General features: G+C 32.3%; 3 protein-coding genes across 3 annotated transcripts; 1 reads left to right on the top strand and 2 right to left on the bottom strand.

Annotated features, from left to right (window-relative positions):
• Positions 1-2,861: 2,861 nt before the first annotated feature.
• Positions 2,862-21,173, bottom strand: LOC131851218 (serine/threonine-protein phosphatase 2A catalytic subunit beta isoform). Its single transcript, XM_059201674.1, has 7 exons — positions 20,910-21,173; positions 12,267-12,476; positions 8,297-8,601; positions 7,215-7,400; positions 6,491-6,544; positions 5,021-5,100; positions 2,862-4,025 (listed from the first exon to the last, which is right to left on the bottom strand). Exons 1-6 carry the CDS (start codon positions 21,009-21,011, stop codon positions 5,028-5,030), a joined length of 930 nt encoding a protein of 309 aa, XP_059057657.1. The 5' UTR covers positions 21,012-21,173; the 3' UTR covers positions 2,862-4,025; positions 5,021-5,027.
• A 1,199-nt stretch (positions 21,174-22,372) lies between these two features.
• On the top strand, positions 22,373-24,698 carry LOC131851231 (small ribosomal subunit protein RACK1). The gene is made up of 5 exons (XM_059201693.1): positions 22,373-22,553; positions 22,828-23,036; positions 23,466-23,672; positions 24,026-24,277; positions 24,439-24,698. Exons 1-5 carry the CDS (start codon positions 22,445-22,447, stop codon positions 24,616-24,618), a joined length of 957 nt encoding a protein of 318 aa, XP_059057676.1. The 5' UTR covers positions 22,373-22,444; the 3' UTR covers positions 24,619-24,698.
• A 124-nt stretch (positions 24,699-24,822) lies between these two features.
• LOC131851230 (diphosphomevalonate decarboxylase) lies at positions 24,823-26,957 on the bottom strand. The gene has a single exon (XM_059201692.1). It carries the CDS (start codon positions 26,389-26,391, stop codon positions 25,225-25,227), a length of 1,167 nt encoding a protein of 388 aa, XP_059057675.1. The 5' UTR covers positions 26,392-26,957; the 3' UTR covers positions 24,823-25,224.
• Positions 26,958-27,295: the final 338 nt, after the last annotated feature.

The following is a 27,295-nucleotide window of genomic DNA, read 5'->3' as shown; positions in this document are numbered from 1 at the left end:
CTCCTAGATATAGGATTTAAAAACAGCCATCTGATTTTCTACTTTACTAATACAAAAGTACCTTTGGTTATATTTTACAACAAAACATCCTCCTATTAAATCAGTAATTAGACTAAACATTTACGACCAACTGAAAAAATGTAAACAAATGTCTGTAAATTGTACTAAAGTTAGTGTTGCAACAGTAGGTAATCACTCATTTAGGGAGCTTACGTAGTTACAATATTATAAATATATTTATTTTGTAATAGATAATTACACCTAAAAGGTTATTCCATATTAAAAAGCAAAAATGACATTATAATTATTAGATGTGTAAATATGGCAAAAATTAAGTAATAGATTATTTATGTCTTAATTTAATTTATAAATCTTTAAGATTTATTTTTTGATGCTTTATAGCAATGTTCAACTTGGTATCTTAATTTAGGCGTAAGTTCTGATTAGCTATATCTAGTACAACTTAGAAAACTGTATTCAATGATCACAAATAAAATACAATTTGTTATTGTCATAACTGAAATATAAATAAGTAGTGAGTTCTCATTGTATCCATTTATATCCATGAATTATTATGAAATATCGTATTTATATTTTAAATTAAAAAATAATTTTTTTATATTCTGTTTTTTTATTTTCACATGTTTGATGATGGCAACAAAAAAGTATAAAATCGATCAAGCCTCTAAATTTAGACTAAGAGCAATTTAGTCTTTGTAGAAATATGTAGTAAAGGGTAAAATAGGTGAGAGGTCTGTTATGTGACGATATTATGGATAGGACTTTACATATCACTAACGTATTTCGGTTTGGCAATTTCTGTAGTGAGGCGATGATTTGATAAGGCTTTTTAAATCAAGCAATTAGAATGCAAATTTTACCAAAAAAGTTTACCGTAATCATAGAACTTTCACAACTGTTTTTAAACTAGCAGTTTCCGCGACTTCGTCCGCGAGGAATTTATCTTTATTAATATAAAATATTTTTTCTAAAATAATAGTAGCATAAGTTACTTCTTATTACATCAACTACCTACCAAAAAAAGTCCCGTCAAAATCGGCCTAGCCATTTCAGAGATTAGCCGTAACAAACAGACAAAAATTAAAAAAATGTTATTTTGGTATATGTACCGTATTTATATTCATATGCGTAAAAAACGGTAATTTCAATGTTAAAGACAGACACTTCAATTTTATTTATATGTATAGATTTACTATACTGCTGGACTCATACAAAGGAATTAAATAAACAGTACGAATTTCACACAGGTAATCGGGAGGGCAGTGGAAAAAAACACTGGCAATTTTAATAATTAATTTTATTTATTATCTAATTCCTATGAAGGGCACAGTACAGTTGCGAGAATAAATTATTTATTGTTTTGTGTTGAACGTTTACATTTTATTGCCATTATGTAGCCAGCCAGTCTGAATCACGGTGTCCGTGAAATTGTTCACCACGCACGAACGCACCGCTCCACACCACGCGACCGTTGCGTTTTGAATTTTATTAAAAAACCAATAACGTCTATGCATATTACCCGGAAAGCCTTAAATTTTACAGGAGCTTCGATCGAGTGAAATAATGATACGAAAGCCAAAGCACAAAATTGTACAAGTTACGTTAAGTTCAACATCACATTTCACACTAACGAAGTTCCGCGTTATACATATTTCATCTTTTTTTTTTGTATTTTGATTATAATTATTCTTTACCTATAACTTACATTAATACTTACATCAACGTAACGTGTGGCTTTTGATGTCATTGGTGGGTATAAAGTCTTTGTATAAATTAGACACACGTCAAATATGGAACAACAATGTAATGCAATCGGGATACATGGAAAAACATAATTAATACAATATTTTCCAGAAAATGGCACTGACAACAGAAACTATTGATTAAACACTTTGTTCGTAAGAGGCTCATTCACTTCTGTCAGTGCATAAATATATTTTTTGCAAGTGAAACTAGGCATTATTATTATTATTATTATTAACATTTACTTTAAAAAATATGTGACAATAAACCGAATCTTGCCCACGCCTATTCGCCTATAACCAAAGCGGTTCATTCCAATCCGTATTGCCCGTGTTGTATTATGCAGTAATGTTTGCTCATATAAAATATTGTCATATTTTCAAAAATTACACTGTATTTTGTATATAATAATAGTCTGACATGAGTACATTTACGGAAACATTCAAAACTTATTATAATTAAACAATAATGCAACACCCCTAACGATTTCACATTTAGGTATTTACATACTGGACCTAAAATAATGAATATAATAAAAAAAATTAAAGCTCCGCTCTTGTGAACACTTCACTCCATGTTTACAGATACTGTGGCACAAGAAAAGGAGAGAATTTAGAAACGAAATAATCTCGAAATGCATCATATTTGTTTATTATATAAAAGTAACGATTTTATATAAAATATACTTTCTAATACTCTTCACTGACTTTCAGTCACAGGCATACATAAATTAAATGTTATATATGTATAGCATTCGGTCATAAAATTAAATGCACAATATTGTAACGTAAAGTTCAGACGAACTGAAAAAATTTACGCATTCAATATAAGACACATTAGTAAAATGCGTAAAATGCTTTTTTTATTCTCATATGAAACCAACCAATTTTAGAATTTATATGAAATGGGTCAGAGGTCGATTTAACTACAAACATGGGGTACTATTGTAGTTATTAAATATTAATAAAGTACAAAATAGACCTAATGACATTTTCATGGTCTCAAGTATGCGCTAGTCACCAAATATCATTATGGTGGTATGTCCATTATTCAAACTACGGTGACAGAAGTCGGTCCATGAAATAAAACTACTGTAATAGCAAATTACCCACTTTAATGAGGTCCAAATTGTCTCTGAGGAGTGATAGATTGTATACATATAATAATAGTCTGCGTCGTTTGTCCGTTCACAATGAACATACCAGCATAACAAGCGCGGGGGATGCTGTGATCGGGCAAGAACCTTAGACGACGCCCTTGCCCCGCCTCCGTCGTCCAACCGTCACCTACCTTTACGAACGGTTTCTACCACAGACAGGAATATAAATAGACAACGCACAACCACAATTCAGGCAAAAATTAGCGTGTCGCCACTAAACAAAAGCAATTCATTTAACCTAAACTCTTTTCGAGTTTTCCACTGCAAATTTAGGGACAAATATTGACACGTAAATTAAATGCGATTTCGAAATTTATTTATATCCATATCTATGGTTTACACTTTTTAATACAGTGTTATCTTCAATAGTAGCGATTATTGTGTAAATCAATGTTCAGATTCACACGTCAATGCATACAATTTGTTGCATCTTCCAATGACATTCCGTAGAATAAAAAATACCGAGTAGAAAATACAAAATGCGGCGGCGCGGCATTGATCAGACATAGGGTTGCCAACTCGAATAAACCAAACTATCAAATTTTAACAAGGGAATTATCATTTCACAGCATCATATGATCTTGAAAATAAACTCACAAGGGAGTCCCAAGTTTGAAAAGCCTTTTGGCTCTAGTATGGGGCTTTTCCCATGAGAACCCCAGGAAATATGAGAGATTTTAGTTGGCAGAATTTATTTGTGATGTTTAGCACATTATATTTTATATGCTGTACTTGAACGTAGAGCAAGCAACAACGACAGAGCTTTAATCTTTTATTTCGCAAGCAAACAATCCTATAGAGATTTTTTTTATCTAAATTGTATTATGGTACACATAGATCCCAATAATGGTGTATCGAGTAGACAACCCTGATCAGACGTTGGTGAGCCACTGCGCGACGCGCATTAGCCTCTCGAGCTGGGCACGATGCGCGCGGTGCAGCGCGTGCGGAATGGAGGCGGAGACGGAGACAGGGGCGGAGGCGGAGGCCGAGGCGGCGACGACGGGGGCGAAGGCCGGGACGGGCGGGCGGCGCCGGCGCAGACTCCGGCCGGGAGCCGCCCGCGCGCCCCTGCGACTCTCCTGCTTGATATGCGCCTCCGCTGTAAGCATATTCGCTATTATTAGTACACCGTTTTATTCAACGGCATCTATTGAGATTTATGTATGTTACCAGCTGATCTAGCAAACATTGTTTTGTCATATTAATTACTGTCGTTATTAAAAAATAAGAGGTTGATGGCAGAAGGGTGAAAATTTAAGGGTGTATGTATTTTAAACCAGAAATCATAAAAAATAAAATAAAATTTTGGGCTAATAATTAAAAAGAAATTGGGAATGTCCACCCTTATCACATAGGGTATAAAATATAGGTAACTTAGTCTCCGACCTACCGAGTATATATCTGTATAACGCAGTTTTGGAGAAGTATGATAATTAATACTTTGACACGAGAATTTTATATATGTATATAGATTATAAGTAAACAGAGCAGCTTTATATGCTTAGCAGTATTTTATATGACTAGAATGTGGAATTCATGTTGACAGCCCAGGCGTTAGATACTAAAAATTTCCTATAAAATAGCAGCATAAACAAAATTTAAATTTTTGTCCTTAGTCCACATATCACATGTGCTATAATTCCTAAGGACTAACTGTTAAAATATTTTTTATAAATATTTCATTGTCATCATTTTAAAACAAGAACAATGTTTATTCCCATTCCAATAAATCTGTTATGATTTTCTGTTCCAAATGATATGTGTGCTCACGCACGAAATCAACGAAAATCACGTGCTCGATACAGACACATTCGTTTGTTTGCACACGAATGTCATTAGAAAAAAAATAACTAGTACCTATTTATTCAAAGGGTTCTATTATAGTAAAATGTGCCACAATATAAATTGTGGCACATTTTACTATAATAGAACCCTTTGAATAAATAGGTACTTGGGTAAATGTAATAACTTCTAAGTGCATACCAGCACACAATTTCTACTGCATTTACGACCAATTATCAACAATGTAAGACAATAATTGGAACATGCATACAATACGAGTGGTAATATTAAAATCGAGTTGGAAACACTTACGTGCAGCCTACATGAAGTAATCCGGCGTCCGCCGTGTCACGTGCGGCTCCCCACGTCGCGGAGCCGGATCGAACTGAAGGCTGGACAGACAAACAAATATTAATACCCGGCCCAGTGTGTATACTTCATAATAAACTCTGAATATGAGGTCATAAACTTCAATATCCATTATGTAATCGATGCAATATCGATATCTTGAATTTGAATTATCAAATTCCGTCATCACTTTGCGCTTATAATCATTCCATGTTAATTATTACAAAACAAGCGATATATTATATAGAATATAAGTAGTTTGCATTACTTGGATTAAAATATATAGTATGATACTATACATTTTCTTAATGTTTATACATTAACCATACAAAAACATTTGTTTTAATACAAAGTTTCAAATTAATACACTGTTATATATTTTTGCTCATCCAGTATGTTACATATACCATAGACCGATACAAACAGATTTAATCGTGAATACAAAAATTTGTGTTTATTTGGTGATCGAACTTATAACCCTCGGAAATTTAAGCAGCATGTTATACTGTTAAGGTAGTCAAAGTGAAAGAAAGTTGGAAATTATAACGTCTTAACAATAATTTCAGAACGTTTATAATTATGTGATAACGATTATATCATGCATTCATCAATCATCTAATTACAAGCATTCTTCTCAATCAATAATTGCACAGACAAGATAAGTATGTACTAGTGTTTCAATTAGTCAAGAATTCACAATTCGAAGGCAATTGATACAAAATGCATGTCGTCGCCAACTTTACAATCAGTTTACTGGAGCTAATAACATTTATTGGTCAAAAATCACATTGGATTTTAATAACTAACCATTGTAACTAACAAATGAAATCCAGATTTCTATTTCATATTGACTATGGTCAAATGTTTTCATTAAACATTTTTATGTTACTTTAACTTCATTATAATAGATTGCAATTATAATAATTTCAATTGAAGTGCACCTATCTATTGAAATATAACACAATATTTTATTTTGTGTATTAGGCCATTGATGGTGAAACTATGCTCAGTATATCTTATGTTTTAATTTTCCATTGAAATAAAATAATGTTATACCATCAACAGCTAATGGAAAAGATTGATTCTCAAGGAGTGGCTAAATATGACCACCACCAAATCAAATTCGTATAAGAAAGAAATCAAATATATTGCAGACTCAATCTATGTGAATGGCGTATTTAATGATTTAATGAAGAAGAATAATATTGACAACCATTGCATTCACATAACAACTAAATATTAAGATACACATATATGTATACATTCATATCATATATAAAATAAAATAAATATATAAACATGCGCATACACACATTCTCATATACACAATCACATAACAATTACAAAAAATGAGGTTTACGGTCCGGTCGAGGATAGTAATTAGTGTGACTAAAACGATTATATACTATTATCAACATGAGTAATAATACTTACAATGAGTACTTAAGGGCGTCATCCAATTCCATAATTGCGGCTTGATTACCACATCTGTAACAAAGAACAGTTTCTATATTATATATATATGGACTTGTTTCTATATTATATATATATGGACTTTTTGTTGAATTTTCTTAATTCAAAATGTATTTTGAAATATAATTTTGGTAATACAATTTTTACTTAATGTTATTTAGTTGCAGTCTTTTAAGCATAACAATGCCTATGCCACTACACTCTTCCATAGCTTATGTAAGTATTATAGCTATGTAATAGCATATTCATTCATTCATAATTTAAGAGTGACACTCTTATTAGTGGGGCTCTTGCCACTTTCCACAATCTTGCTATTACAATTCTAAATTATTTTCTATGTATACTTATTATAGCAGTTGGACAGGGAATATGCACGAGTTAAAATATTAACAGTGTGTCTATTTTAATATGTAATTTACTGCAAGGCTGATTGCATACATTTTTTTCTAATGAAGTCAAAGTTAATTCCTACTAAAATATTATATACAAATTTTTAAGGGCCATTAACTGTATTAGATGAATTTCAATTTAACTTTTTCGAAATCCCCTTTCCGCCCCTCCCCCCTTCCCCTTAACATGTGACGTAATAATTAATGACACCTTAGTGGCGCAACTATTCATTCTACGAATTACTGTACGGCGTAATAAAGATTTACACGCAACACAAGCCGTGTTGTCTACATACCTGTAGCAGTAGTTGGGAGCTGAGAATATAGTGACCACGTTTCTATCGTGACACCAGTTGTAGCCCTCCATGACGAGCTGGTGGGCGCGCGACACCAGCGTCAGCCCGTTGCTGTGGTTGAACGTCTCCGAGATGTCCTGGCCGAAGGTGTAGCCGGCACCGCGCGGCGATATGCCCCATCCGCCTCTGTGGGTACAATCAAATAAACAGCGTCAATATAATGCTCGTACATAAGTAGCTGACTCACGCATCTTTGTCTCCATCTCACTTGACATATATCATTATATTTCTCCCAATTTACACAAAAACTTTTTTAATTATACTCTATGTGTTAATCGAATAAGCTATATTACTGTATATCTCCATTACAATTAGCTCAGCAGTTTTTACATGAAAGAGTAACAAACATTCATACTCACAAACATTCGCGTTTATTTAATAATTACAAATTTAACTTTCAAAACAATGTTATCCTGTATTTGATTGAATAATAAATAAAAATATTCCGCACGATCAATGTCATTAGGTTCTAATTGTCCAAATTGTTTGTATGTACGCGCTCGCATGCAGCACTGACACACAACGATTGAAATACACTTGCCAATTCAATTAACACTAGTGAATGCTTACTTTGTGGATGCAACATGTGATTTTAGTAACTAATCTATATAGACCAGTGTTTCTCAACGGGCCAATTTTATTTTTAAGGGAGGCAATTCGAAAATGTACTCGATACGAGTGTAACCTTTCGCTCCGGGACATTTAGCAATACTAGATTTCGGTGGCAAATTTAATTAAATAAGCGATTTATTAAATATCTGTTTTATCACTAAATTAAAATAAATTAATAGAGATCTTTAATAAAATTATTTGTAAGTTTAATTACAGTTTTTCATTATATGTTTAGAAATTTTACTATTTTTCGTCAACAATTTCCTAGTGATTTCTTCCTAATACGTCGTTTAAGTTTCTTAATAGAAGAATTCATTTTTTAATATTAAATATATATAAAAGCTTATTGGGAAACACTGTTGTAGACTATAAGGACGCAACTAGCAAATAAAAAAAACAAAATAACTCACCTATCATCGGGATCGCTCCAGAGGAGATCACACATGGGCCCTTCGTGGGGCACTTCCTGCAGACGATCCAGCGCTCGGATGTGATCGAGGGTGTCGATGGAGGGACTAAGCCCTCCGTGCAAGCAGAAGATCTGGCCGTCGACGAGCGCAGTCAGCGGCAGGAAGTCGAAAAGGTCGGTGAAGTGCTTCCATACGGACGCGTTGCCGTATTTACGGAGGCATTCATCATAGAACCCATACACTTGGGTTATTTGACGTGACTCATGATTTCCGCGTAAGATTGTTATTCTTTCGCGATATCTCACCTGTAATAAAAATAAAAGATATTGCTTTATTTGTTCAGACTAATAATATAATACTAATAAGACCTAGTTCACTAACATAAAATATATTATTTACCAAACCAATTAAAAGTAGATTTAGACTATAAGAAACATCGAACTTTACTTCAATAATTTTATTAGCGCAAAAGTCGCTCAATAAATTATGTTACTAAATAATATTTGTACACATTGCAACAATGGAGGAAAATCATAGATTCTCCCGTTTACGTATATTGCATACACATATATTCATCTATATAGAATTGTTACACAATAAATGATTATTAACTTTCATAATAATAAAACGAAAATATAGACTAGGACGAATCTAGTAAGTAGTAAATGACGCAATCTACATAACAATCGGTTGAGTAGAATAATATGAAGATAGTGCAAATTTTTAAGTATATGGAATGTTAACTTCTGAACCACAGGACCTATTTATAAAATTCTATAACATAAACTACAATTATGTATATTGAATATTGATGATCCCGAGACGTACCGATACTGTATAATAAAAATATATATTACAAGGATTCCATATCAGATCGTGACGACCAACGATTTGACGAACATTGATATATGATGACAAAGATCAACTGTGATTACGACACCGCGTGAAAAAACATACACATAGTATACATAAACATGACGCTTACAGCATTGTATTAAATGACAACCTTGAAGTTTTATGCATCTTAGAATGCAGTTAGAATTTTACATTTTACTAGCTGACCCCGCAAACGTTGATTTGCCATATAAATTAAAATCGCTATTAAAAAATAGGGGTTGTCCCATCAACCCCTATTGTTGGGTATTAAGGGTGAAACTTTAGGATTGTATGTACTTTTTTAATGCCGCATTATAAAAAAAATACAAAATAAATATTAGGGACCACCGTTATCACTTAGTGGTATGAACCAATATCACTCATTGATTAAAATTTAATAAAATCAGTCAAGACGTTTCGGAGCCGTTGAGGAGAATAGTAACTAACTCGTGTCACAATGACACGAGAATGTTATATAAAATATAGAATCCCTTTACATTGTATTTTATTATTAAGATCACAGGTTTATGTTTGTAATGTAAACTCAAATAATATATGACTTTTTTCTTTAATCATTTGCTATAGAAAGTAACAATACTATAACAGTACGAGTAAAATGGGGTGTATTCTATTTTAAAAAAACAACAGACCCCAGCAACTTTAGCCACAGTAACCATACAAAGTCTTGATTTTCCTTTATACTTGTAAAATTCTACATATTTTTAAAAGAGCAATTACCTAGTTTTTATCGATCACTTCGTAAAATATGAATGTGGCGATAAAATAACAATAATGAGTAATAAAAATATTTTAATAAAGATTACAATTATTCCTGTTTCACACAGGAAGTAGTGCTACTTGCGCAGACTAATCATACGAAACTCCAGTCATTATATTACTATTATTAACTTCGATCAATAATTCCAACTAGATAACGCCTCGCCGAACTAATACAAAACTCAATTATGGCGCCGTCTAACTATAGATTTTTTTGTTAATACAAAAGCTTTTATCTCCCATGGGCCAAAAGTTAATTCCCTATAAATTTACCAAAATAGGCTGACTGACTTCAACCCAAATTTATCATCTTTCACAGGTGCCAACGTTGCCGAATCGTTTCATTAGTCAAAAACACTTTTGTCTAGCAATAGATATAAAATTAAATAGTAGAGACGTATTACACAATTATCATACAATTAGTATACTGGAATACACTATCTCAGTGCAGACTTTTTAATTAATTAGCTGCTATTTTTGGATATTATCTCACAATCATATTACAGACGTGTTATCACAACAAATACCCAAACTACCGTCATATTTAACATCCGATTACTTTCCTAATTGCACTAAGATGTCTCTCCAATTATAAAAACTGTTTTTTGGAGTTTCCACTCAAGAATGTAAAATGGAACCTTAGTCCTTCTGTCATTGGTCATAGCGTTATTCTGTTGATTTTAATTCTAGAATAGACAAGTATTGCCCAATGAAAATAAATATTTTAAACGTATTTACATTTCGTTTGTATTGTAAAAAGGTTCATAGTGGAAAATTTAAAGTTTTCAAAGTAGAACAGTATTTATTACTATTTAATATTTTCTGTACGAAAAAATATGTAAATAATTTGGTATAAATATATGGGTATGTATGTACAAAAATTTACTTAAAAAGCAATTAACAATTATTTATCATGGTCAAATGTTTACATATTTATAGGTAAAAGTCTAAAAATTTTATATCTTCCGTTGTGTAATATTTCCGTTGGAACAATCGGCATAAATTGAAGGATATTTATTATAAAAATTCGACATATTTGTGGGTAGTTAAATTATGTCGTGTGTCTAATAAAAATTGTTTGTTATGTAATGGGAAAGACATACAAGATGACGGTGCACGTTATCATGAGACACCCTGGATACCACTCACCCGTTTTCATTCCGGGGGACTATGATGTCATGCCTCTTACCCTGTAATTTCACTGACCAAGCAAACTGTTTGGCGGTGAAATAGGTGAGATTGATATACCCATGCACCTTATAGACACCTTTTTACAGACTATCTCTCAATATACATATTTTTTTTATAATTTAAAACCCTCTTTGGTATTGATAAAATCGAGATAACTTTCTACTTTTATCGACTAATTATGAAGAAAGGATACGTTAAGATTGTTCGATAATTTCACTCGCTACAAGACAAACAAAAACAAAATATACTTAGATCGTTTTTATTATGACAACATAAATATATATATACTATAATATATTAAACAAGTCACAAATCGATTGTGAAAGTTATTGCCGTCATGATAGAAATCATATCTGATAGTGCTATCAATTCCACAAAACTACACGATGTTATGAAGATGTGTACTGAATTTAAAAACATCGTCTACCAATGACGTCCTTCGAGCGACATATCGCTCATTTATATGGACATGAATAATTATGTACCTATACCTATAGGTATATGTAATTTACATTTCATTGATACGCAGAAAAATATGTATCCATCACGTGTAAGGACGTTTTTTATTGGATAATAATGATATGGAGCACCTGTCTGCGCTAAAAGTTGACGCTGGCGGGGCGCCAGTGGAGGATGCTAACATGAGGTCAGGTCAGTTAGCCAATCTTAGCAAATTTACTAGGAATTTATCACGATGGGATCCAGAGGGAACCGCAAGGAGGTCAACCCGAAATGGTACATTGCTAGCGATAGGACATATGTACACATTACAAGATTTAAGAGAGCATGAGGCAGGTGTGATTTAGCTGGACACTAGGGAATAATGATAGTATGAGGATAAAGTTACTAGGTTACAAACGAACCAAGAAATTCTCCACAACAGGCTAATAGACTCAATACTATAATTCATTTGCGCGAAGTTGTTTTGTCGTTACATATGCTGCTCGGAATTTCCCTCTCTGTCACACGATGGACACGGCATCCATTCGCATGGCGAATCCATTTAATGCTAAGAAGTTCGTCTCAAAATCTTAAGACTCTTCATAGATTACACGAAGTTTATGACTTCTAGAATTCTTTGTCACCCTTTATCAACCCATTCCAGAAACAAAAAAAAAGGTCTCACCTTAAGCGCAACAAGCAGTGTGACTGTCTCCACACTGTAGTAACCACGGTCCACGTAGTCACCCATGAACAGGTAGTTAGTGTCCGGCGAGCGTCCGCCGATGCGGAACAGCTCCATCAGGTCGTGGAACTGGCCATGGACGTCCCCGCAGACGGTCACCGGGCATTTCACCTCTTGGACATTGGACTCCTTGGTCAAAATCTCCTTTGCCTGTAAAACAGATACAAGATTTTAATAATAACCACTATGCAAATATTATAAAGACGTTAAGGTTGGTAATATCTGGGTTTCGAAAATTAATTTAGTGTTGGATAGCCCATTCTTTTATAAAAATACATAATAATCATAAAAAGCATCCAAACGAATACAAACAATCATACAATACTCAAGAAACCAAATATTTGTATCGAGAAAGGAATCGACCCTGAGACTATCGGAGTAAGCCTGTGTGCTAAACCGCTAGACCACTGACGTAAATTTTGTTTTTAATACTACACCTAAATACAAATGTATATTATCATATTATATATTTATTAGCATCATATGTCTAACAACATCAATCAATATATATCATTATCTACCTATTGTACATAACGTGTTTTTATTATCAGTACAAATATTACAATATCTTGTAAAATTTATGAATAAAAGAACGAGTGATTTTTCGTATATACCAAATATATTCGGGAGTTACTTTAAAATGAATTTAAAACTTCTATTAAAAAACACTCAGCTAGATAAAGTAATAGAGAAATTAAACAATTAAGTCATTTTATCATATAATCAAATGTTTTTCACATTAAATTTACCTAACCTACACAGTTGTGAATGCAAATTTTAATGAACTCATTGAGAAGACAATCTTTGTTTTAGACCTAAATGGTCTAAAACAAAACGTATTTGTTAATGTTGTGTGTAATAAAACAAAATCGACTACAAAACAGGTTGCTTCAATTTAGGAAAAACGTTGAAATAAATGTATATATTTTTATATAATAATATTTATATCCTTTTTTGTCATTGCATTGATTTATTATTAACATTGTTCGAGTAGATTGCAATGCAAATAGTTCTTTAAAAATAAAGAAACTGCAAAGTGAATATATAAACATATATATACCTAAATATTATCTATAATATTATCCATCACAACCAAACAACGCAGAATGCACAGAAATCTTATTTACGTAAGTGCATTTACGTTGTAGTCCAACAACTGGAGAAAGTTTCACGAGAAAAATCTAATCAATAGATGGAATTATTTTTGACGAATCACGTTAAAAGTGAACGTTTGAAGTGGCAATGGGCAGGGCACATAGCTCGTAGGACAGATGGCCGTTGGGGCAGTAAAGTCCTCGAGTGGCGACCACGGACCGGAAGACGCAGCGTGGGAAGGCCTCCAGCAAGGTGGACCGACGATCTGGTCAAGATCGCGGGAAGGCATTGGATGCGAGCAGCGCAGGACCGATCGTCGTGGAGATCTTTGGGGGAGGCCTATGTCCAGCAGTGGACGTCTTCCGGGCTGCAATGATGATGATGATGACGTTAAAAGTATTCCTAACATTCCTATAAATGATATTTCTAGACTTAACCTGTTAACCGGGGAATTCCTTTTTTAATTACGCAGCATATAACGGGCACTGTCTCTCACTAGGACGTGTCGGTACGTCAGCACAATATAATTGAATGTGTATATTTTTGATATGAAATATTCCACCCGCTCCAGGTTCCAGGGCGCAGCAGAAATTTAAAAAATGTAATGTATACATATGTCCTACACGTACACAAAAGTTTAACGTTTGACGTATTTATACGTCCCACTCGGTTAACAGGTTAATAATTCCACATAACCTTATTATATCTACCACATGTGCAAAGTATAATAATAATCTCAGGACAATTCACACAGCGCCATCTAGACCCAAGTTAAGCTAGCAAAAGCTTGTGTTATGGGTAGGTACTAGACAACTGATATAAATATATAGATATTTTTTTCCTAAATACATACATATTATACATAGAAAATACCCAGACCGATACAAACAATCTATCAAATTTAGTAAAATCGCAGCTCCGATTCCTACACATCGCATTGCTTCCTCTAGCTACCTATTACGACGCCTTGTATTTATCTTGTATATATAATGGCCATAATATTAAGTGGGATAAAGAGAAATTACTGGCTCGATAACTAGACTCGCCCTATACCGGAAGTACTTGCAAGTGCAGCTAGATAGTGCTTATACTTTTTTATATCGAACAATCCGGACATGACAAACCAGTTGACGGCCGACCTGATGGTACCTGGTAATGGTCAACATTGTATAATATATACAACTAGATATATAACCCCCTGGAAACCATCGTGATAAATTGCCATTTGCCAAGATCAGCTAATTCAATTCAAATTCAAATTCAAAAATCACTTATTCATGTAGGACATTTTAGCCGCTTATGAACGTCAAGTTTTTACATTATATTTTTTTTCCCTACCGTCCAGTTCGGTATATAGACCCAATTGAGAAGAACTGGCAAGAAACTCAATTGAATTACTTTTTTTTTTAAACCCAGTTTATTTACAATACATAGGTATTTATATAGGTGTCTATGTCTATCATTAAATGAAAATCCCAAACATGAAAACTATTGCCATTCACGCTGGTTATTCAAGTAATCGTTTAGTGAGTAATAGGCCTTGCTCAGTAAATATGATTTAACAGATGTGTTGAATTTATTTAAGGGTAATTCCTTAAATATATCCTAAAATATATCCTTTGGTATCTTATTGTAAATTTTTATACTAACTAACCGTATACGTACTAACTAACCTGACTTCATACTAAGCCAGCGTAAACCGTTAGCCCAGGCGGGTGCACAATTTTTTTTATATACTACGATGGTGGTAATCAAGCATACGGCCCATCTGATAGTAAATGGTTACCGTAGCCTATGAACGCCTGAACCATTCCATTATCATCCATAGAAATGTGTTACTAGTGAATATCAGACTTTACAAAAAAAAACGCATTTTCAATTTCATCTATTTCGAGTAAAAGCATTATTTCAATGCCATACAACTTTTAATAACAACAAAGTACATCTTGCAACCCACAGGCATTGAAAATAATATACTATACACTTTATAAATAAAAAAATAATAGTTAAACATATACTAAAATCATATTTGGTTACTCTAAAACCCAAATTTCTAATTGATGAGTATAATAAATTACTGAAATTATATTACACGTTGTACAATCCAATTTGTGCCCCTTAAAATAACTTTGACCATCATTGACAGCCTTAGATAAGAGTATAACAGAATTAACGCAAATATCGAATACAGGGTGTATTCATTTATAATCAATACAACGTACAACTCAATTAATTATTGTATACAAAATGGTTATTACCATTATTTTAGGTTCAATAATTTGTATGTATATTGTAACCGTTGCGACATTCCAAAATTCAAATTACTATCGAAGTGACTGCGCCAGGGAGCCGGCCCGAAGCTCAGGTAGCGTTGGGACCGTTACGTGTCTAAGTTAGCTTTAAAACAGTGGTAAATAAAAAAACAAAAGCCAAAGTGTACTTTTCATTTGTAGCTGTTTGGGAATGTTATTCTACATTTTTGCTGCAAAACATGCTTTAGAAACGTCATCAGGAGGGTGAATTTATCACACAACGTCTGTCATCTAGTTCGAAACCAAGCAAAGCTTGTACTGTGATTATTAGGCAACGAACAGATTTTTTATAATGGAATAAATGGGTACATAGAATTTATATTTATTTATTATGATATATGTATGTTAGTCTATTAGGTATTTATAATATGTGCGATTAGTAGCCTGAAATAATAAAAAAATAGAATCGACGTATTCGATGCAAAGCTATATATGTTTATAAAAAAAGAAAATATATGAAAGAACAAAACCAAGGTTGTGTAGATTTCATAAAAAAATAATCATATAAATTGTAATAAAAATGAAACACCTGAATAACTAAACATTTAATGTTTATACATATAAAAGTTTACTGCTTGCTAATAAACTGCAACGTGAAATTTATATGTACCATATACAATTATAAATCTGAACTAACCAAGAACATGTATACTTACCTACTTATATACAAGCTCTGCTTACAGTTGCTCTAGACGGCGCTGTGTTAATTGTCCAGGATTATATATAAACTTAGAGTAGAGTGATATATCATAAATTATGCTAATGAATCATCACAGTGACTAAAACTCAAACAAATTGTGGCAAATGTTCGTATGTTTAGTCTTTTGGGCAAATTATCTCCGAGGCCTCAATAATCGGATACAATTTTGCGCTAAACATCCACCAAGCGTGGGCGGGCAATATAAATATTTATCAGCCAATGATTGCTCCTGTACAGTAACTATCCATTACATTATACAACACTAGCTAAAGTATTTTTTTTACACTAGCTTATTTTGGAAACACTAGCTGAATCAGGCGGTGCTGTCTGTTTTAAAACGGATCATGTATATTTACAGAAACGTACTAAAAATCAAATCATCCCCCTCTTATATATATAATACTATTTACAAAACAAAACACCCCCTCCAGATGGGGAGGGACTTGTGTATGTTTTCTGTTCGAGATAATCATAAAAACTACGGGACGGATTTCCATACAGTATTCAGAGAGAGAGATGGTTAACAGAATAATACCTAATGAAGGTTTAGATGTACATTTTGATTAATTTAGTTTTGTATAAATTAGTTGAAATACCCATGCGAAACCGGGGCGGGTTACTGGTTCTATTAAAAATACTGACCGACTGTATAGCAGCAGCCTTAGTGACGTATATTTTACAAACTACAGCTAGGTCCGTACCTGATACAATATAATAGAGACAGGTATATGTTGCAAAAAATATATACTTAAGTACATGAAACCAAAAATAATCACAACGCCCTAACATTTCTATTGTTGAATATAATAATAAACTACCTACTAGTAGCTGCCCACCCGCCCAGGCTTCTCACGGGTGTAAATGTGTTACACATATAAACCTTCCTCTTCAATCTCTCTATCTATTGCTAAAACTGTATTAAAATTCGTTGCGTAATTTAAAACGTCGCGTAATCGATAAGACAGCGACATCGACTATTTTATACGATGTAAAGAAGAAATAAACATATGGGCATTATATGTAATGCATTGGATCTATATACCGAACTGGACGGTAGGGAAAAAAATATAATGTAAAAACTTGACGTTCAAAAGCGGCTAAAATGTCTTACATGAATAAATGATTTTTTAATTTGAATTTGAATGTAATCTTAAAATTTTAAATAGAATATGTCCAACATAAAATTTTATTTCACTATTATATTTGTTGTCAGCCTACGTAATATACAAAGCCAGAGAATTAACCCGCACATTACATTGTTAATTGTTGCATTCATGTAATCACTTTTACAATAGAACTCTGAGGTCTTATTTCTTCAAACCAATGTAATTTATTTCTTTAAGCAATATTCCCTTTAAGAGTAATGAAAACCTAAAACATATTTTTTGCACTTTTCTACAATTCCACTTTATAATTTACGTCCACACATTTTGTGGGCACAGTATTTATGTGGTATTCCATATAGATAATGTTTTTGGTATTTGAATCAAATTATGTAGAAACAAACAGTAAATATTATGAGAAAATTTGTTATACATCAGTGAAAACTGCGTTTAAATTGGTTAAGCAGTTTCTAAAATGCACAGACAACTGGATAATAATATAACACTGGACAGTTCACGCAACGCCATCTAGGCTCAAGCTATGCTTATTTTATGATTACTATACAACTGGTAGAATGTATAAATTAATTTTTCTTGGATATACATACATGCATAAAACACAAAGACCGATACAAGCAATCGTCAAGTCATGAATGCAAATGTTTAGAACGTGCGAAAAATCGAACTCGCGACCATCGAAATGCGGCGTGTTAAACTTCTAAACTACACAGGCCATCAAATATAGTAAAAACAATTATTTTACGTGACATCTAAGAAATAAAGACTGATATTTTATCTAAGACATTTTCAGTTATCCAATAAAACTATAATTTAAATTGTGAAAGAACCACTTTTCACTATTGTGTAAAGGCATTACAACATACAAGGCTTTATAAACGATAATGTTGAAAGTAGAAGATGCACTCAAGCAACAACGAAATAGTAAAATGTGAGTCAAATTTGAATGCTAAAGCTTCTATGTATATAAATAATGTAAAGAGGTTCAATTTTCATTATATGTTAATTATTTATTAAAAAATTACGTAATTTATTTACATAATCCCATATTATGCTACTAGGCGTACTCACACTGGATATATGCATAATTTAGTGTGATTAGAGCTGTATAACTTTAAAACAAAAAATGGTTATAAAATCAGACTGCAAAGTAACATTGTGAAAAGTTATTGAAATCTTCAAAAACAGTAAAAGTTCACAAATCTTCTCTTGTAATAATTATCTTCAGTATCATTACATATAATGAAATCATAAATAAATAGGGAAGCTGAAAACATTCTATTTGTATTAAGATTAAGTAAGTAAGTAAGAAGTAAAAATAGTAAAAAACATATCATTTTCACATATATTATTTAATCACTATATATGAAAATGACATGTTTTTTCCTGGGTTAATATATACAGGGTAAAGAGAGCTGAGGAAAGAACATATATGACATGCCTTTGTGGTTCAGTACACAACTTTATGGCCAAGCTCAATTCCTCACTTCATAATAGATTGTGTCTACAAATGTACACTGTTATAATCTTATGGCCACAACTAATATAAACATCATAATATATTCCTTTATCACTAATAATTTAGAGTAAACAATGTATTAAGAATAATTCAATAATTAAGTTATTTCAGATCAAAATGGTACATGTCCCTTTAACACTTTTATCTGCTAACAAATTTATGTATTCAATCATATGGATCATAAATTCCTAAACATAACTACAAGTAACAACCTTAAACTACTTAATTTTACCAATCATTTCTCAAAACCTACAGATAAGAGAACAGATATACAGATAAAAAAATGTTGTATACATTTCTTAATAGGAAAAAAACTTAGTAAGGTATATAATTTCTAATTTTAAAATTGAACTTCTAACAGTTTCTATGTAAATAAATAAATCAAGTGCAGAAAACCAAAGATGCATTACTAAATCTTTGAGAAATGCACTCGAAGGAAACATTATAATCTACCAATAATATATACAACAATCTACATTATTATCTTCACCTTTATCTTCAAACATACACAAAATAATCATCACTCAATATCTACATGTATATACTGATTTTGATAAGTTATTCTTTAAAAAAGAATTTAAAATAAGTTATGCCACTCATGCACACAAGATATACCTATGTATAGTGTAATCTGATTACATGAATGAATAATCAATTAGTAATAATGAAAAAATATTAATATGTCCATAATAAGTAAATAAATAAATAATAATCCAGGACAATTCACACAATGCATATAGTCACAAACTAAGCAGAGCTTGTATTATGGGTACTTATTTATTGATAAAAATACTTAAATACATATATTTTCTTAAACCCATACAGAAAAATAGAAAACACCCAGACCAAATAAACAACCACACTACAATGAAATCATGAAAGAACAAAACCGCTAATCACTAAAAATAAATAAATTTGAAATACACATTAAAATTTTGTGTGTTTAAAATTATACATATAGATTTTTTTACTTTAATATTTACACTGAACTATGGCTAATATGGGTACCTGATTGCTGTTAATACAAAAAATAACATTAAAGAAATCTCAATGTTTAGATCAGAATGTATACATATATATAATATACAGGATGATACTGTATATATTCTGTTAAACAGTCTACATGTGAAATATTTCAATACAACAAGTTAATGGTGACCTAAAGGATGACTTGATGATGATGATGATGATAATGGTTGACAGAAGTATCAGTTCTTCATCCACCATTATCTACCAGTCACCTGCCATTTACTTAAGCTTATTTTAAGCTAATAACAAACAATTGTTTAGAATGTGTTAATTAAATTTATTAAATATTAACATTGTACAATTTCTTTTTGAAAGATGTAAGTGATACTTTATTATAATATATCACATTGTATTAATTGCTTATCCAAAGTATTCAATAGATATATGCAAACAACAACAAACAAGATATAGATATACCATATCAAATCATAAAATATGTGTATTAAACTAATTTTACTGAATTAATAATAACAAGCATTTCCGCGGCGAATCTATAAATATCTCTAACCAATTAGACTAATAAAAGTCAGGAAAGTAGATATTTGGGTGTGGTAACTCATTACAATTCTATGTTAACGTGGTCAAAACTATACATCCATGTATGAGAATTGATCAGCAAGTCACAATATACAAATTTCACATAGCGTAACATTTCAATACACCTTCTACTACTGATTCTATCAATGTAGGTATATGATTCATACAGATTATGCAGGTATAAACTCCAACAAAACCGTACAAAGAAATACTATACTAATCATGAAATTGAACTTATACTATTAAACATTAAATAAAATGGTAACTTACCTTGTCGCATAACGTTTTTACTTGATTTTCTGTCAATTGCTTGCATTCATTTAGCTGCTCTATCCATTGATCCAATTCTTTTAACGAAGCCTTGTCCTCCATACTTTGAGTCTGTATATTTAACGTAAGACACGTTAAATGTGTAATTAAATGTCTTTAACTGTTTAATCTATACCAAATCATGCGAATTAACTATTTTTCACTTTGGCCAGAAAATTGACTACGGCGGACACTTACAAAATGGCGTACTAATTGCGTGACGTCAATTTTGCGACAAAAGCCACCAAGTGGCATTTTTAGGAACTATGCCATGATGCCATTTGTGGATACATTCATTAATTTTAAAATAATAAATTATTCAAGATCACAAAAATAAATTTTGTTATGGCTTTAGCTTTTTTAATTAAACCAATATACAAATAAATTACAATAACTGGTCACAAATATGTACCAACCTTGTTATTAAAATAACATTAAATTTATTTAGGTAACAGAAAATACATTAACAAACGGCACAGGGTACTATAAGTTATTTACATTATTATTTGATAAAAAAAATAGTTGTTAAATTATTACTTATCTGTACTTGCTAGGAGATGAAGATTAATCGATTTAAAGGATTCTAAACATAATTACTTACTTTTATAGATGCAGAAGGCGTGGTTTTTGCTTTAACCATTATTTGCGGACTTTCCACAATATAATCCATTGTGGGTACTTGCATAATGATATCTTAAACCATAAAAACTTTATCGATTAAACAAATATAATTTAAATAAATATTATAAAAATTTCAACTTATTTTCATAGGCAAAAAAAACAATCAGGTTAAAAGTTTTCTTTAGAATTTTGATAATAAGTGACATTCCTAGTTAGCTAGCTTAGTTAGCTTCTTAATTTAAATATTAATTGTCAATTTGTACTCTTTTCAGAACGCACTCTATTATGTGGTAACGCAAAATTGGTTCGTTTAACGACTATTCGTTTAAACAATTTATACGATTTTTTAATCATAAATTAAATCTAATTTAAATTTATATTTAATCGATTTTATCGATTATGTGATGCAGTAGTTATATCTCCCGTAAATAATATTGCGGTAGAATATTGAATAGTATTGCTTTTATTAATTAACCATTTAACAATTTTAGTGTATTCAGTTTTATAAAATGTACACTTCGTTGAATTAAATGACGGTTTAATTCTATTTCGGCGATAGAATAATTTATTTTAAACATAAGTTTTGTAATTGTGGTTATTGTATTATTTGTCGCATCTCATTGACAATTATTATATTGGCGATCATAAAGTTTCACAATATAGCCTATGTAAATTAAATAGATACCTACCTCAAATTCAGAATTGAATAACATTGAAACAGTCAAGCTCAAGTAAATTCATATCCAAAGCCGTAAAAGGTAAATTGTAGAAAATAAAAACCTGCCGACATCTGGCAACCCGTAATAAATTTTTACACTCTTTCTTTTCGAATTGATTGCGTTGGTGAGTCGTTGTTTCGGTAGGAATTACCAAAAATGACTGAAACTTTGAAGCTAAGGGGAACTTTATGCGGTCACAATGGCTGGGTTACGCAAATTGCGACTAATCCTAAATATCCCGACATGATTTTATCTTCATCTCGAGGTAAGGTTATAATGTTTCTATGTGTGCTGTTAGGTTTTTATTTATCCTTATACATCCTTCCAATCTTTGTTACTAAATTATTCTAAGTTCTTTCAATTATACTCTCTATTCATAAAGATCTTTGTTACGTATATATTTTAAATTTTAATGATGACAATAACTTTGCCACGCGATTCCTGAGCGGCAAGCGGATATGGGGCTGATATATGTAATGTACACGTTATCTAATTTGCTTTAGTTTGTGCAATATTTCACGTATTGAATATATTTGCAGATAAAACCCTAATCGTGTGGAAATTGACCAGGGACGAAATCAATTACGGTGTACCACAGAAACGTTTATATGGTCACTCTCATTTCATTTCTGATGTGGTACTGTCCAGCGATGGAAATTATGCTCTATCTGGTTCTTGGGATAAAACTCTGCGCCTCTGGGATCTGGCTGCCGGAAGAACCACTAGGCGTTTTGAAGACCATACTAAGGTGTGACAGAACTTTTAGTTTTTAAGAAAGTTTGTGTGAATATAATTGAAAGTGTAGTGCCTGTGCGAGGCAGAAGAGTAGTGTATTTGTGCCTTTACGAGGCAGAAGATTCCGCATGTGGAGTTACACTTTATAGATGCAAAGTTTCCTGTAAGTTCCTATTAATAAGATATTCTCCTTTTGTTTTAGGTTAATATGTACTTAGGCTTATACATAAATATGTATAATATTCTCAGTTAGTTTAAAATACAAAATTTGCTCAAAAATAGGACTGGACTGAGAAAGTCCATATCTCAGAAGAGCGAGCCATATAAAATGTTCAATTTTTAATTTCATTCTCTAATTCTAAATGTAGATTTCATGTCAACAAATACTTCTCCAATGCAGAGATAATAATGATGTCTTTATATAACTAATAACTTATTACAGGATGTCCTTTCTGTGGCCTTCTCTGTTGACAATCGTCAGATTGTCTCTGGTTCCCGTGACAAGACCATCAAGCTGTGGAACACTCTAGCCGAGTGCAAGTACACTATCCAAGATGATGGCCACACAGACTGGGTGTCATGTGTCCGATTTTCTCCTAACCATGCCAATCCCATCATTGTATCTGCTGGGTGGGACCGCACTGTTAAGGTTTGTACTGTTTTCTTTTTATGAAACTTCAATGGGAAATAAGTTGTTAGTTTATGCAGTAGTAGCACCGTAGTGGAACTGGCAACTTATATACATGTGGAACACCATGGACATCACATTGACATGTCATTTGTTAAGTGTACCATCACATTATCATTCCCAATAAATAAGGTAAAACCCTGTACTCTTGTATTTTCACTGCCATATATCACACTCTTTTACCAAAACAGCTTATAATGAAGCTGCCGAGTGCTGAATTTGTTTCAATGTTATAGATGGACTTTGTAAATTTATATTTTACTATAAATCTTTATATTATGATCATACCCAATAAAACTGATAAAATTGTACAGGTCTGGCATCTTACCAACTGCAAGCTGAAGATCAACCACCTTGGCCACTCTGGTTACCTGAACACTGTAACTGTTTCTCCTGATGGCTCACTATGTGCCTCCGGAGGCAAGGACATGAAGGCAATGCTGTGGGATCTGAATGATGGCAAGCACCTCCACACCTTGGACCATAATGATATCATCACAGCCCTTTGCTTCTCACCCAACAGATATTGGTTGTGTGCAGCATTTGGACCTTCCATTAAGATTTGGGTAAGTTAGTGATTTGTTTAGCCATACTAATATTATAAATGGAAAAATGTTTATGTATGAGTAAGGACTTAATAAGGAAGTGGATGAATGTAAAGGGAGAATCAATTTTAATATAAAAAGTTTAGGTTGAGAAAACATAATTACAAAAACTTTTTTTGCAGGATTTGGAGAGCAAGGAAATGGTTGAGGAGCTGAGACCTGAAATCATTAACCAAACTCAAACTAAGTCAGACCCTCCACAGTGCCTGTCCCTTGCATGGTCGACTGATGGTCAAACTCTGTTTGCTGGTTATTCAGATAACATCATCAGAGTCTGGCAGGTGTCTGTTTCTGCACGATAAGATACCTACCAAAAGGAGTTTCATTTATTTTTGTTCTATATTTATTGTGAGGATAAAAATAAATGGAATTGTATTCACTACTTCAGTGTTTTCATTTTGATCTCCATGTAAATTTTGTGATAAGTATTTTAATAATACAGGAAGGAGATAAGGTGTGAAGCTGTATATATTATACTCTTGTTATTATGTAAATAAAACTAGTGATTAAATCAATGTTTTATTGTCATCCAGAACAATGTAAAAGACTAAACTTTAATGGAAAACAAACCTTACTAGCTAAATAGTTTACTGCAGAGATTCTGTTATATCATGATTTCAAGAATATATTATTATATGAGAGTACCTAAGTCATTTTGACAATAAAATGTACAATGCTTAAATGTCATGTATTTAAAAAAAACACTAATCAAAATAGATCCATAATATATCCAGCAAAATACAGTTACCTACAAAACTTAATGATTCATAAAATAAATTTAAACTACTTACAACCCTATTACAAGAAAATTCATGATTTCTAATTAATAAATAACAATTTTGTATTATAGTAATTAATAAAAACACAACCAGTAATAAAAATATGTAAGGTAATATGATAATTATACTTCAAACTGTCTTTACTGGTGTTCCATCAGTTGTTAAAAGGTGTGAACCATCTTTTATTTCTGTTGGTCCTTCACCAACCTTTGTATAAATAACATATTTAATTGAATCCTTTTCTTGCACTGGAATAGATAAGCTCTTTATGAATTCATTGCTTAGTGGTTCTCTATTGCAACTCAGACCAGTTACAAAATTGTTTGAAGATGATGGAAAAATATGTTGAATCAGATATAACACTTTAGGGACATCATTTTCAACTAAATATAAACAGGCATTTGGTCCGGCATCAAAAGTGTATGCAATTTTTGCTTCCCCATTAATTTCATTATATTTATGAACCAAATCAATAATTGTATGAGAAACATTAGTTAAGTACACATAAGGTGGATAAGAATCCATACAAACTGCATGAAACTGATTACTGTCTTTCATAGTAATTTCAGCAAATTTTGCAAAGTTCCTTTCTTTTATTGCATTAGAAATCTGCTCAGTTCTCTTTGGCACACAATGTTGCACGCGGTATTCCAATAGTTCGGAAGTGTCTGCTGTTCTCTTCATTCCTATAGTGGAACTTATTTTTTTCTTACTGTCGCCAACAACGAGAATCAATGCTCTCATTTCTGGCCAATGAGAAGAGCCTGCAATTTGTGTAGCCACAGAATCTGATCCATCTGGGTTCACACCAGCATGCCATCTAACAAACCCGCCATAGACACTTCTGCATGCGCTGCCAGAGCCCAATCTAGCAATGGAACTGACATCTGAAGAGACTTTATACAGTTTTGCTAAAGCTGTCACTAAACAAGCATATCCGGCTGCAGATGAGGCCAAACCAGCGGCAGTAGGGAAGTTATTCTCTGAGCAAATATGTACTTTCCAAGATAAGAAAACATTATCAACACTCTTCTCAACAGAAGCCCTTTGTTTAATTTCCTTCAAGCAGTTTTGAAGACGTTGATTAGAGAAAGATTCTTTTTTCCCGTTAAGCCAAATTTCATCTTCTACAAAGTTGGGACTGGCGCTAACAGAAGTTTTAGCGCACATCACACTTGTATCTAAAGTAGCGCTAACGGAATCGTTTAATGGTATTATTAATTCTTCGTCCCGTTTGCCCCAGTATTTTATAACAGCTATGTTCACTGGGGCAATCACTGTTTTAATATCACTCATGGTTTATATTTTATTGTTGAATGCAACTATGGTAGATTTTAGTAAACGTAATATTTAAGTTTATAATATCAAACAAGTATATTACTTGCACGAATAAAATGAGACATTTAAATTTAATTTATTAAGTGAAACTTTACTGTAAACCAAACTGAACAAAGCCATTGAGTTTGACTGAAAAAAATATGCCATTGAAAACAAATTATACTTTCAAATTCAAATAGTTATTAGTTTCACATGCTGCAGGTATGTTAAATACCTATACATGCTTGAAATGTAAATAAACGGAAATATTTAGGGTTGCCAACATATGAAGTTTTCCCCTCAAAAATTGAATTAAGTTTCATTAAGAATGTTTTATAAATAAAATTCTCATCACTCTTTCTTAACTACCACAATTGATGAGAGATAACCGTTTATTACTAAATAAAGGATTTGAATTCACTGAAATTGTGAATAACAGAAATGTCGATATTGACAATGAAAAGGGAAGAATAACTTTAATTTAAATATGATAACGCAACATATGTCATTGCATTCTCCCCATTTGAATAATGAATCACAACAGTAATCTTGTAGGCACTGAAGAGCACGTTTAGTCCTATTGAATGTCCGAAGAATCGGATCGGATCGGATACTACGGGACCACGTCTTCATCTTCATCTGTTAACACAACTGAGACGTCTGTATCGTCTGTCACATTATGATTAGTCCATTAGTCAATGGCACCAGAGAATAATGCGAATTTAAGTACAATAACGCTACCTTTTCCTAAAATGCTATGCCTACAACCGGAATAGGCCACTACAATTTATTTTCCCTGAATACAGGGAAATAATTAACATAGGGATACCATTAAAGCGTATATGTACGTTTATGTCAAACACGTCACAGCGACGTGTCATAC

This window comes from Achroia grisella, unplaced genomic scaffold (assembly GCF_030625045.1).
Source record: "Achroia grisella isolate CSIRO2021 unplaced genomic scaffold, CSIRO_AGI_Agris_v1 utg782, whole genome shotgun sequence".
In the NCBI taxonomy this organism is placed as follows: domain Eukaryota; kingdom Metazoa; phylum Arthropoda; class Insecta; order Lepidoptera; family Pyralidae; genus Achroia; species Achroia grisella.
This window is presented reverse-complemented; position numbering and strand designations above follow the sequence as displayed.

Bases quoted from the DNA above. Each gene is read 5' to 3' on its own strand.
- LOC131851218 (XM_059201674.1), bottom strand. From the start codon at position 21,011: ATGGAGGACAAGGCTTCGTTAAAAGAATTGGATCAATGGATAGAGCAG. The intron at 8,602-12,266 runs GTGAGACCTTTT...TTTTTATTACAG, and splicing joins CACTGCTTGTTGCGCTTAAG to GTGAGATATCGCGAAAGAAT. The intron at 7,401-8,296 runs GTGAGTTATTTT...TTGTACCCACAG, and splicing joins TGGAGCGATCCCGATGATAG to AGGCGGATGGGGCATATCGC.
- LOC131851231 (XM_059201693.1), top strand. From the start codon at position 22,445: ATGACTGAAACTTTGAAGCTAAGGGGAACTTTATGCGGTCACAATGGC. The intron at 23,673-24,025 runs GTTTGTACTGTT...AAAATTGTACAG, and splicing joins GGTGGGACCGCACTGTTAAG to GTCTGGCATCTTACCAACTG. The intron at 24,278-24,438 runs GTAAGTTAGTGA...CTTTTTTTGCAG, and splicing joins GACCTTCCATTAAGATTTGG to GATTTGGAGAGCAAGGAAAT.
- LOC131851230 (XM_059201692.1), bottom strand. From the start codon at position 26,391: ATGAGTGATATTAAAACAGTGATTGCCCCAGTGAACATAGCTGTTATA.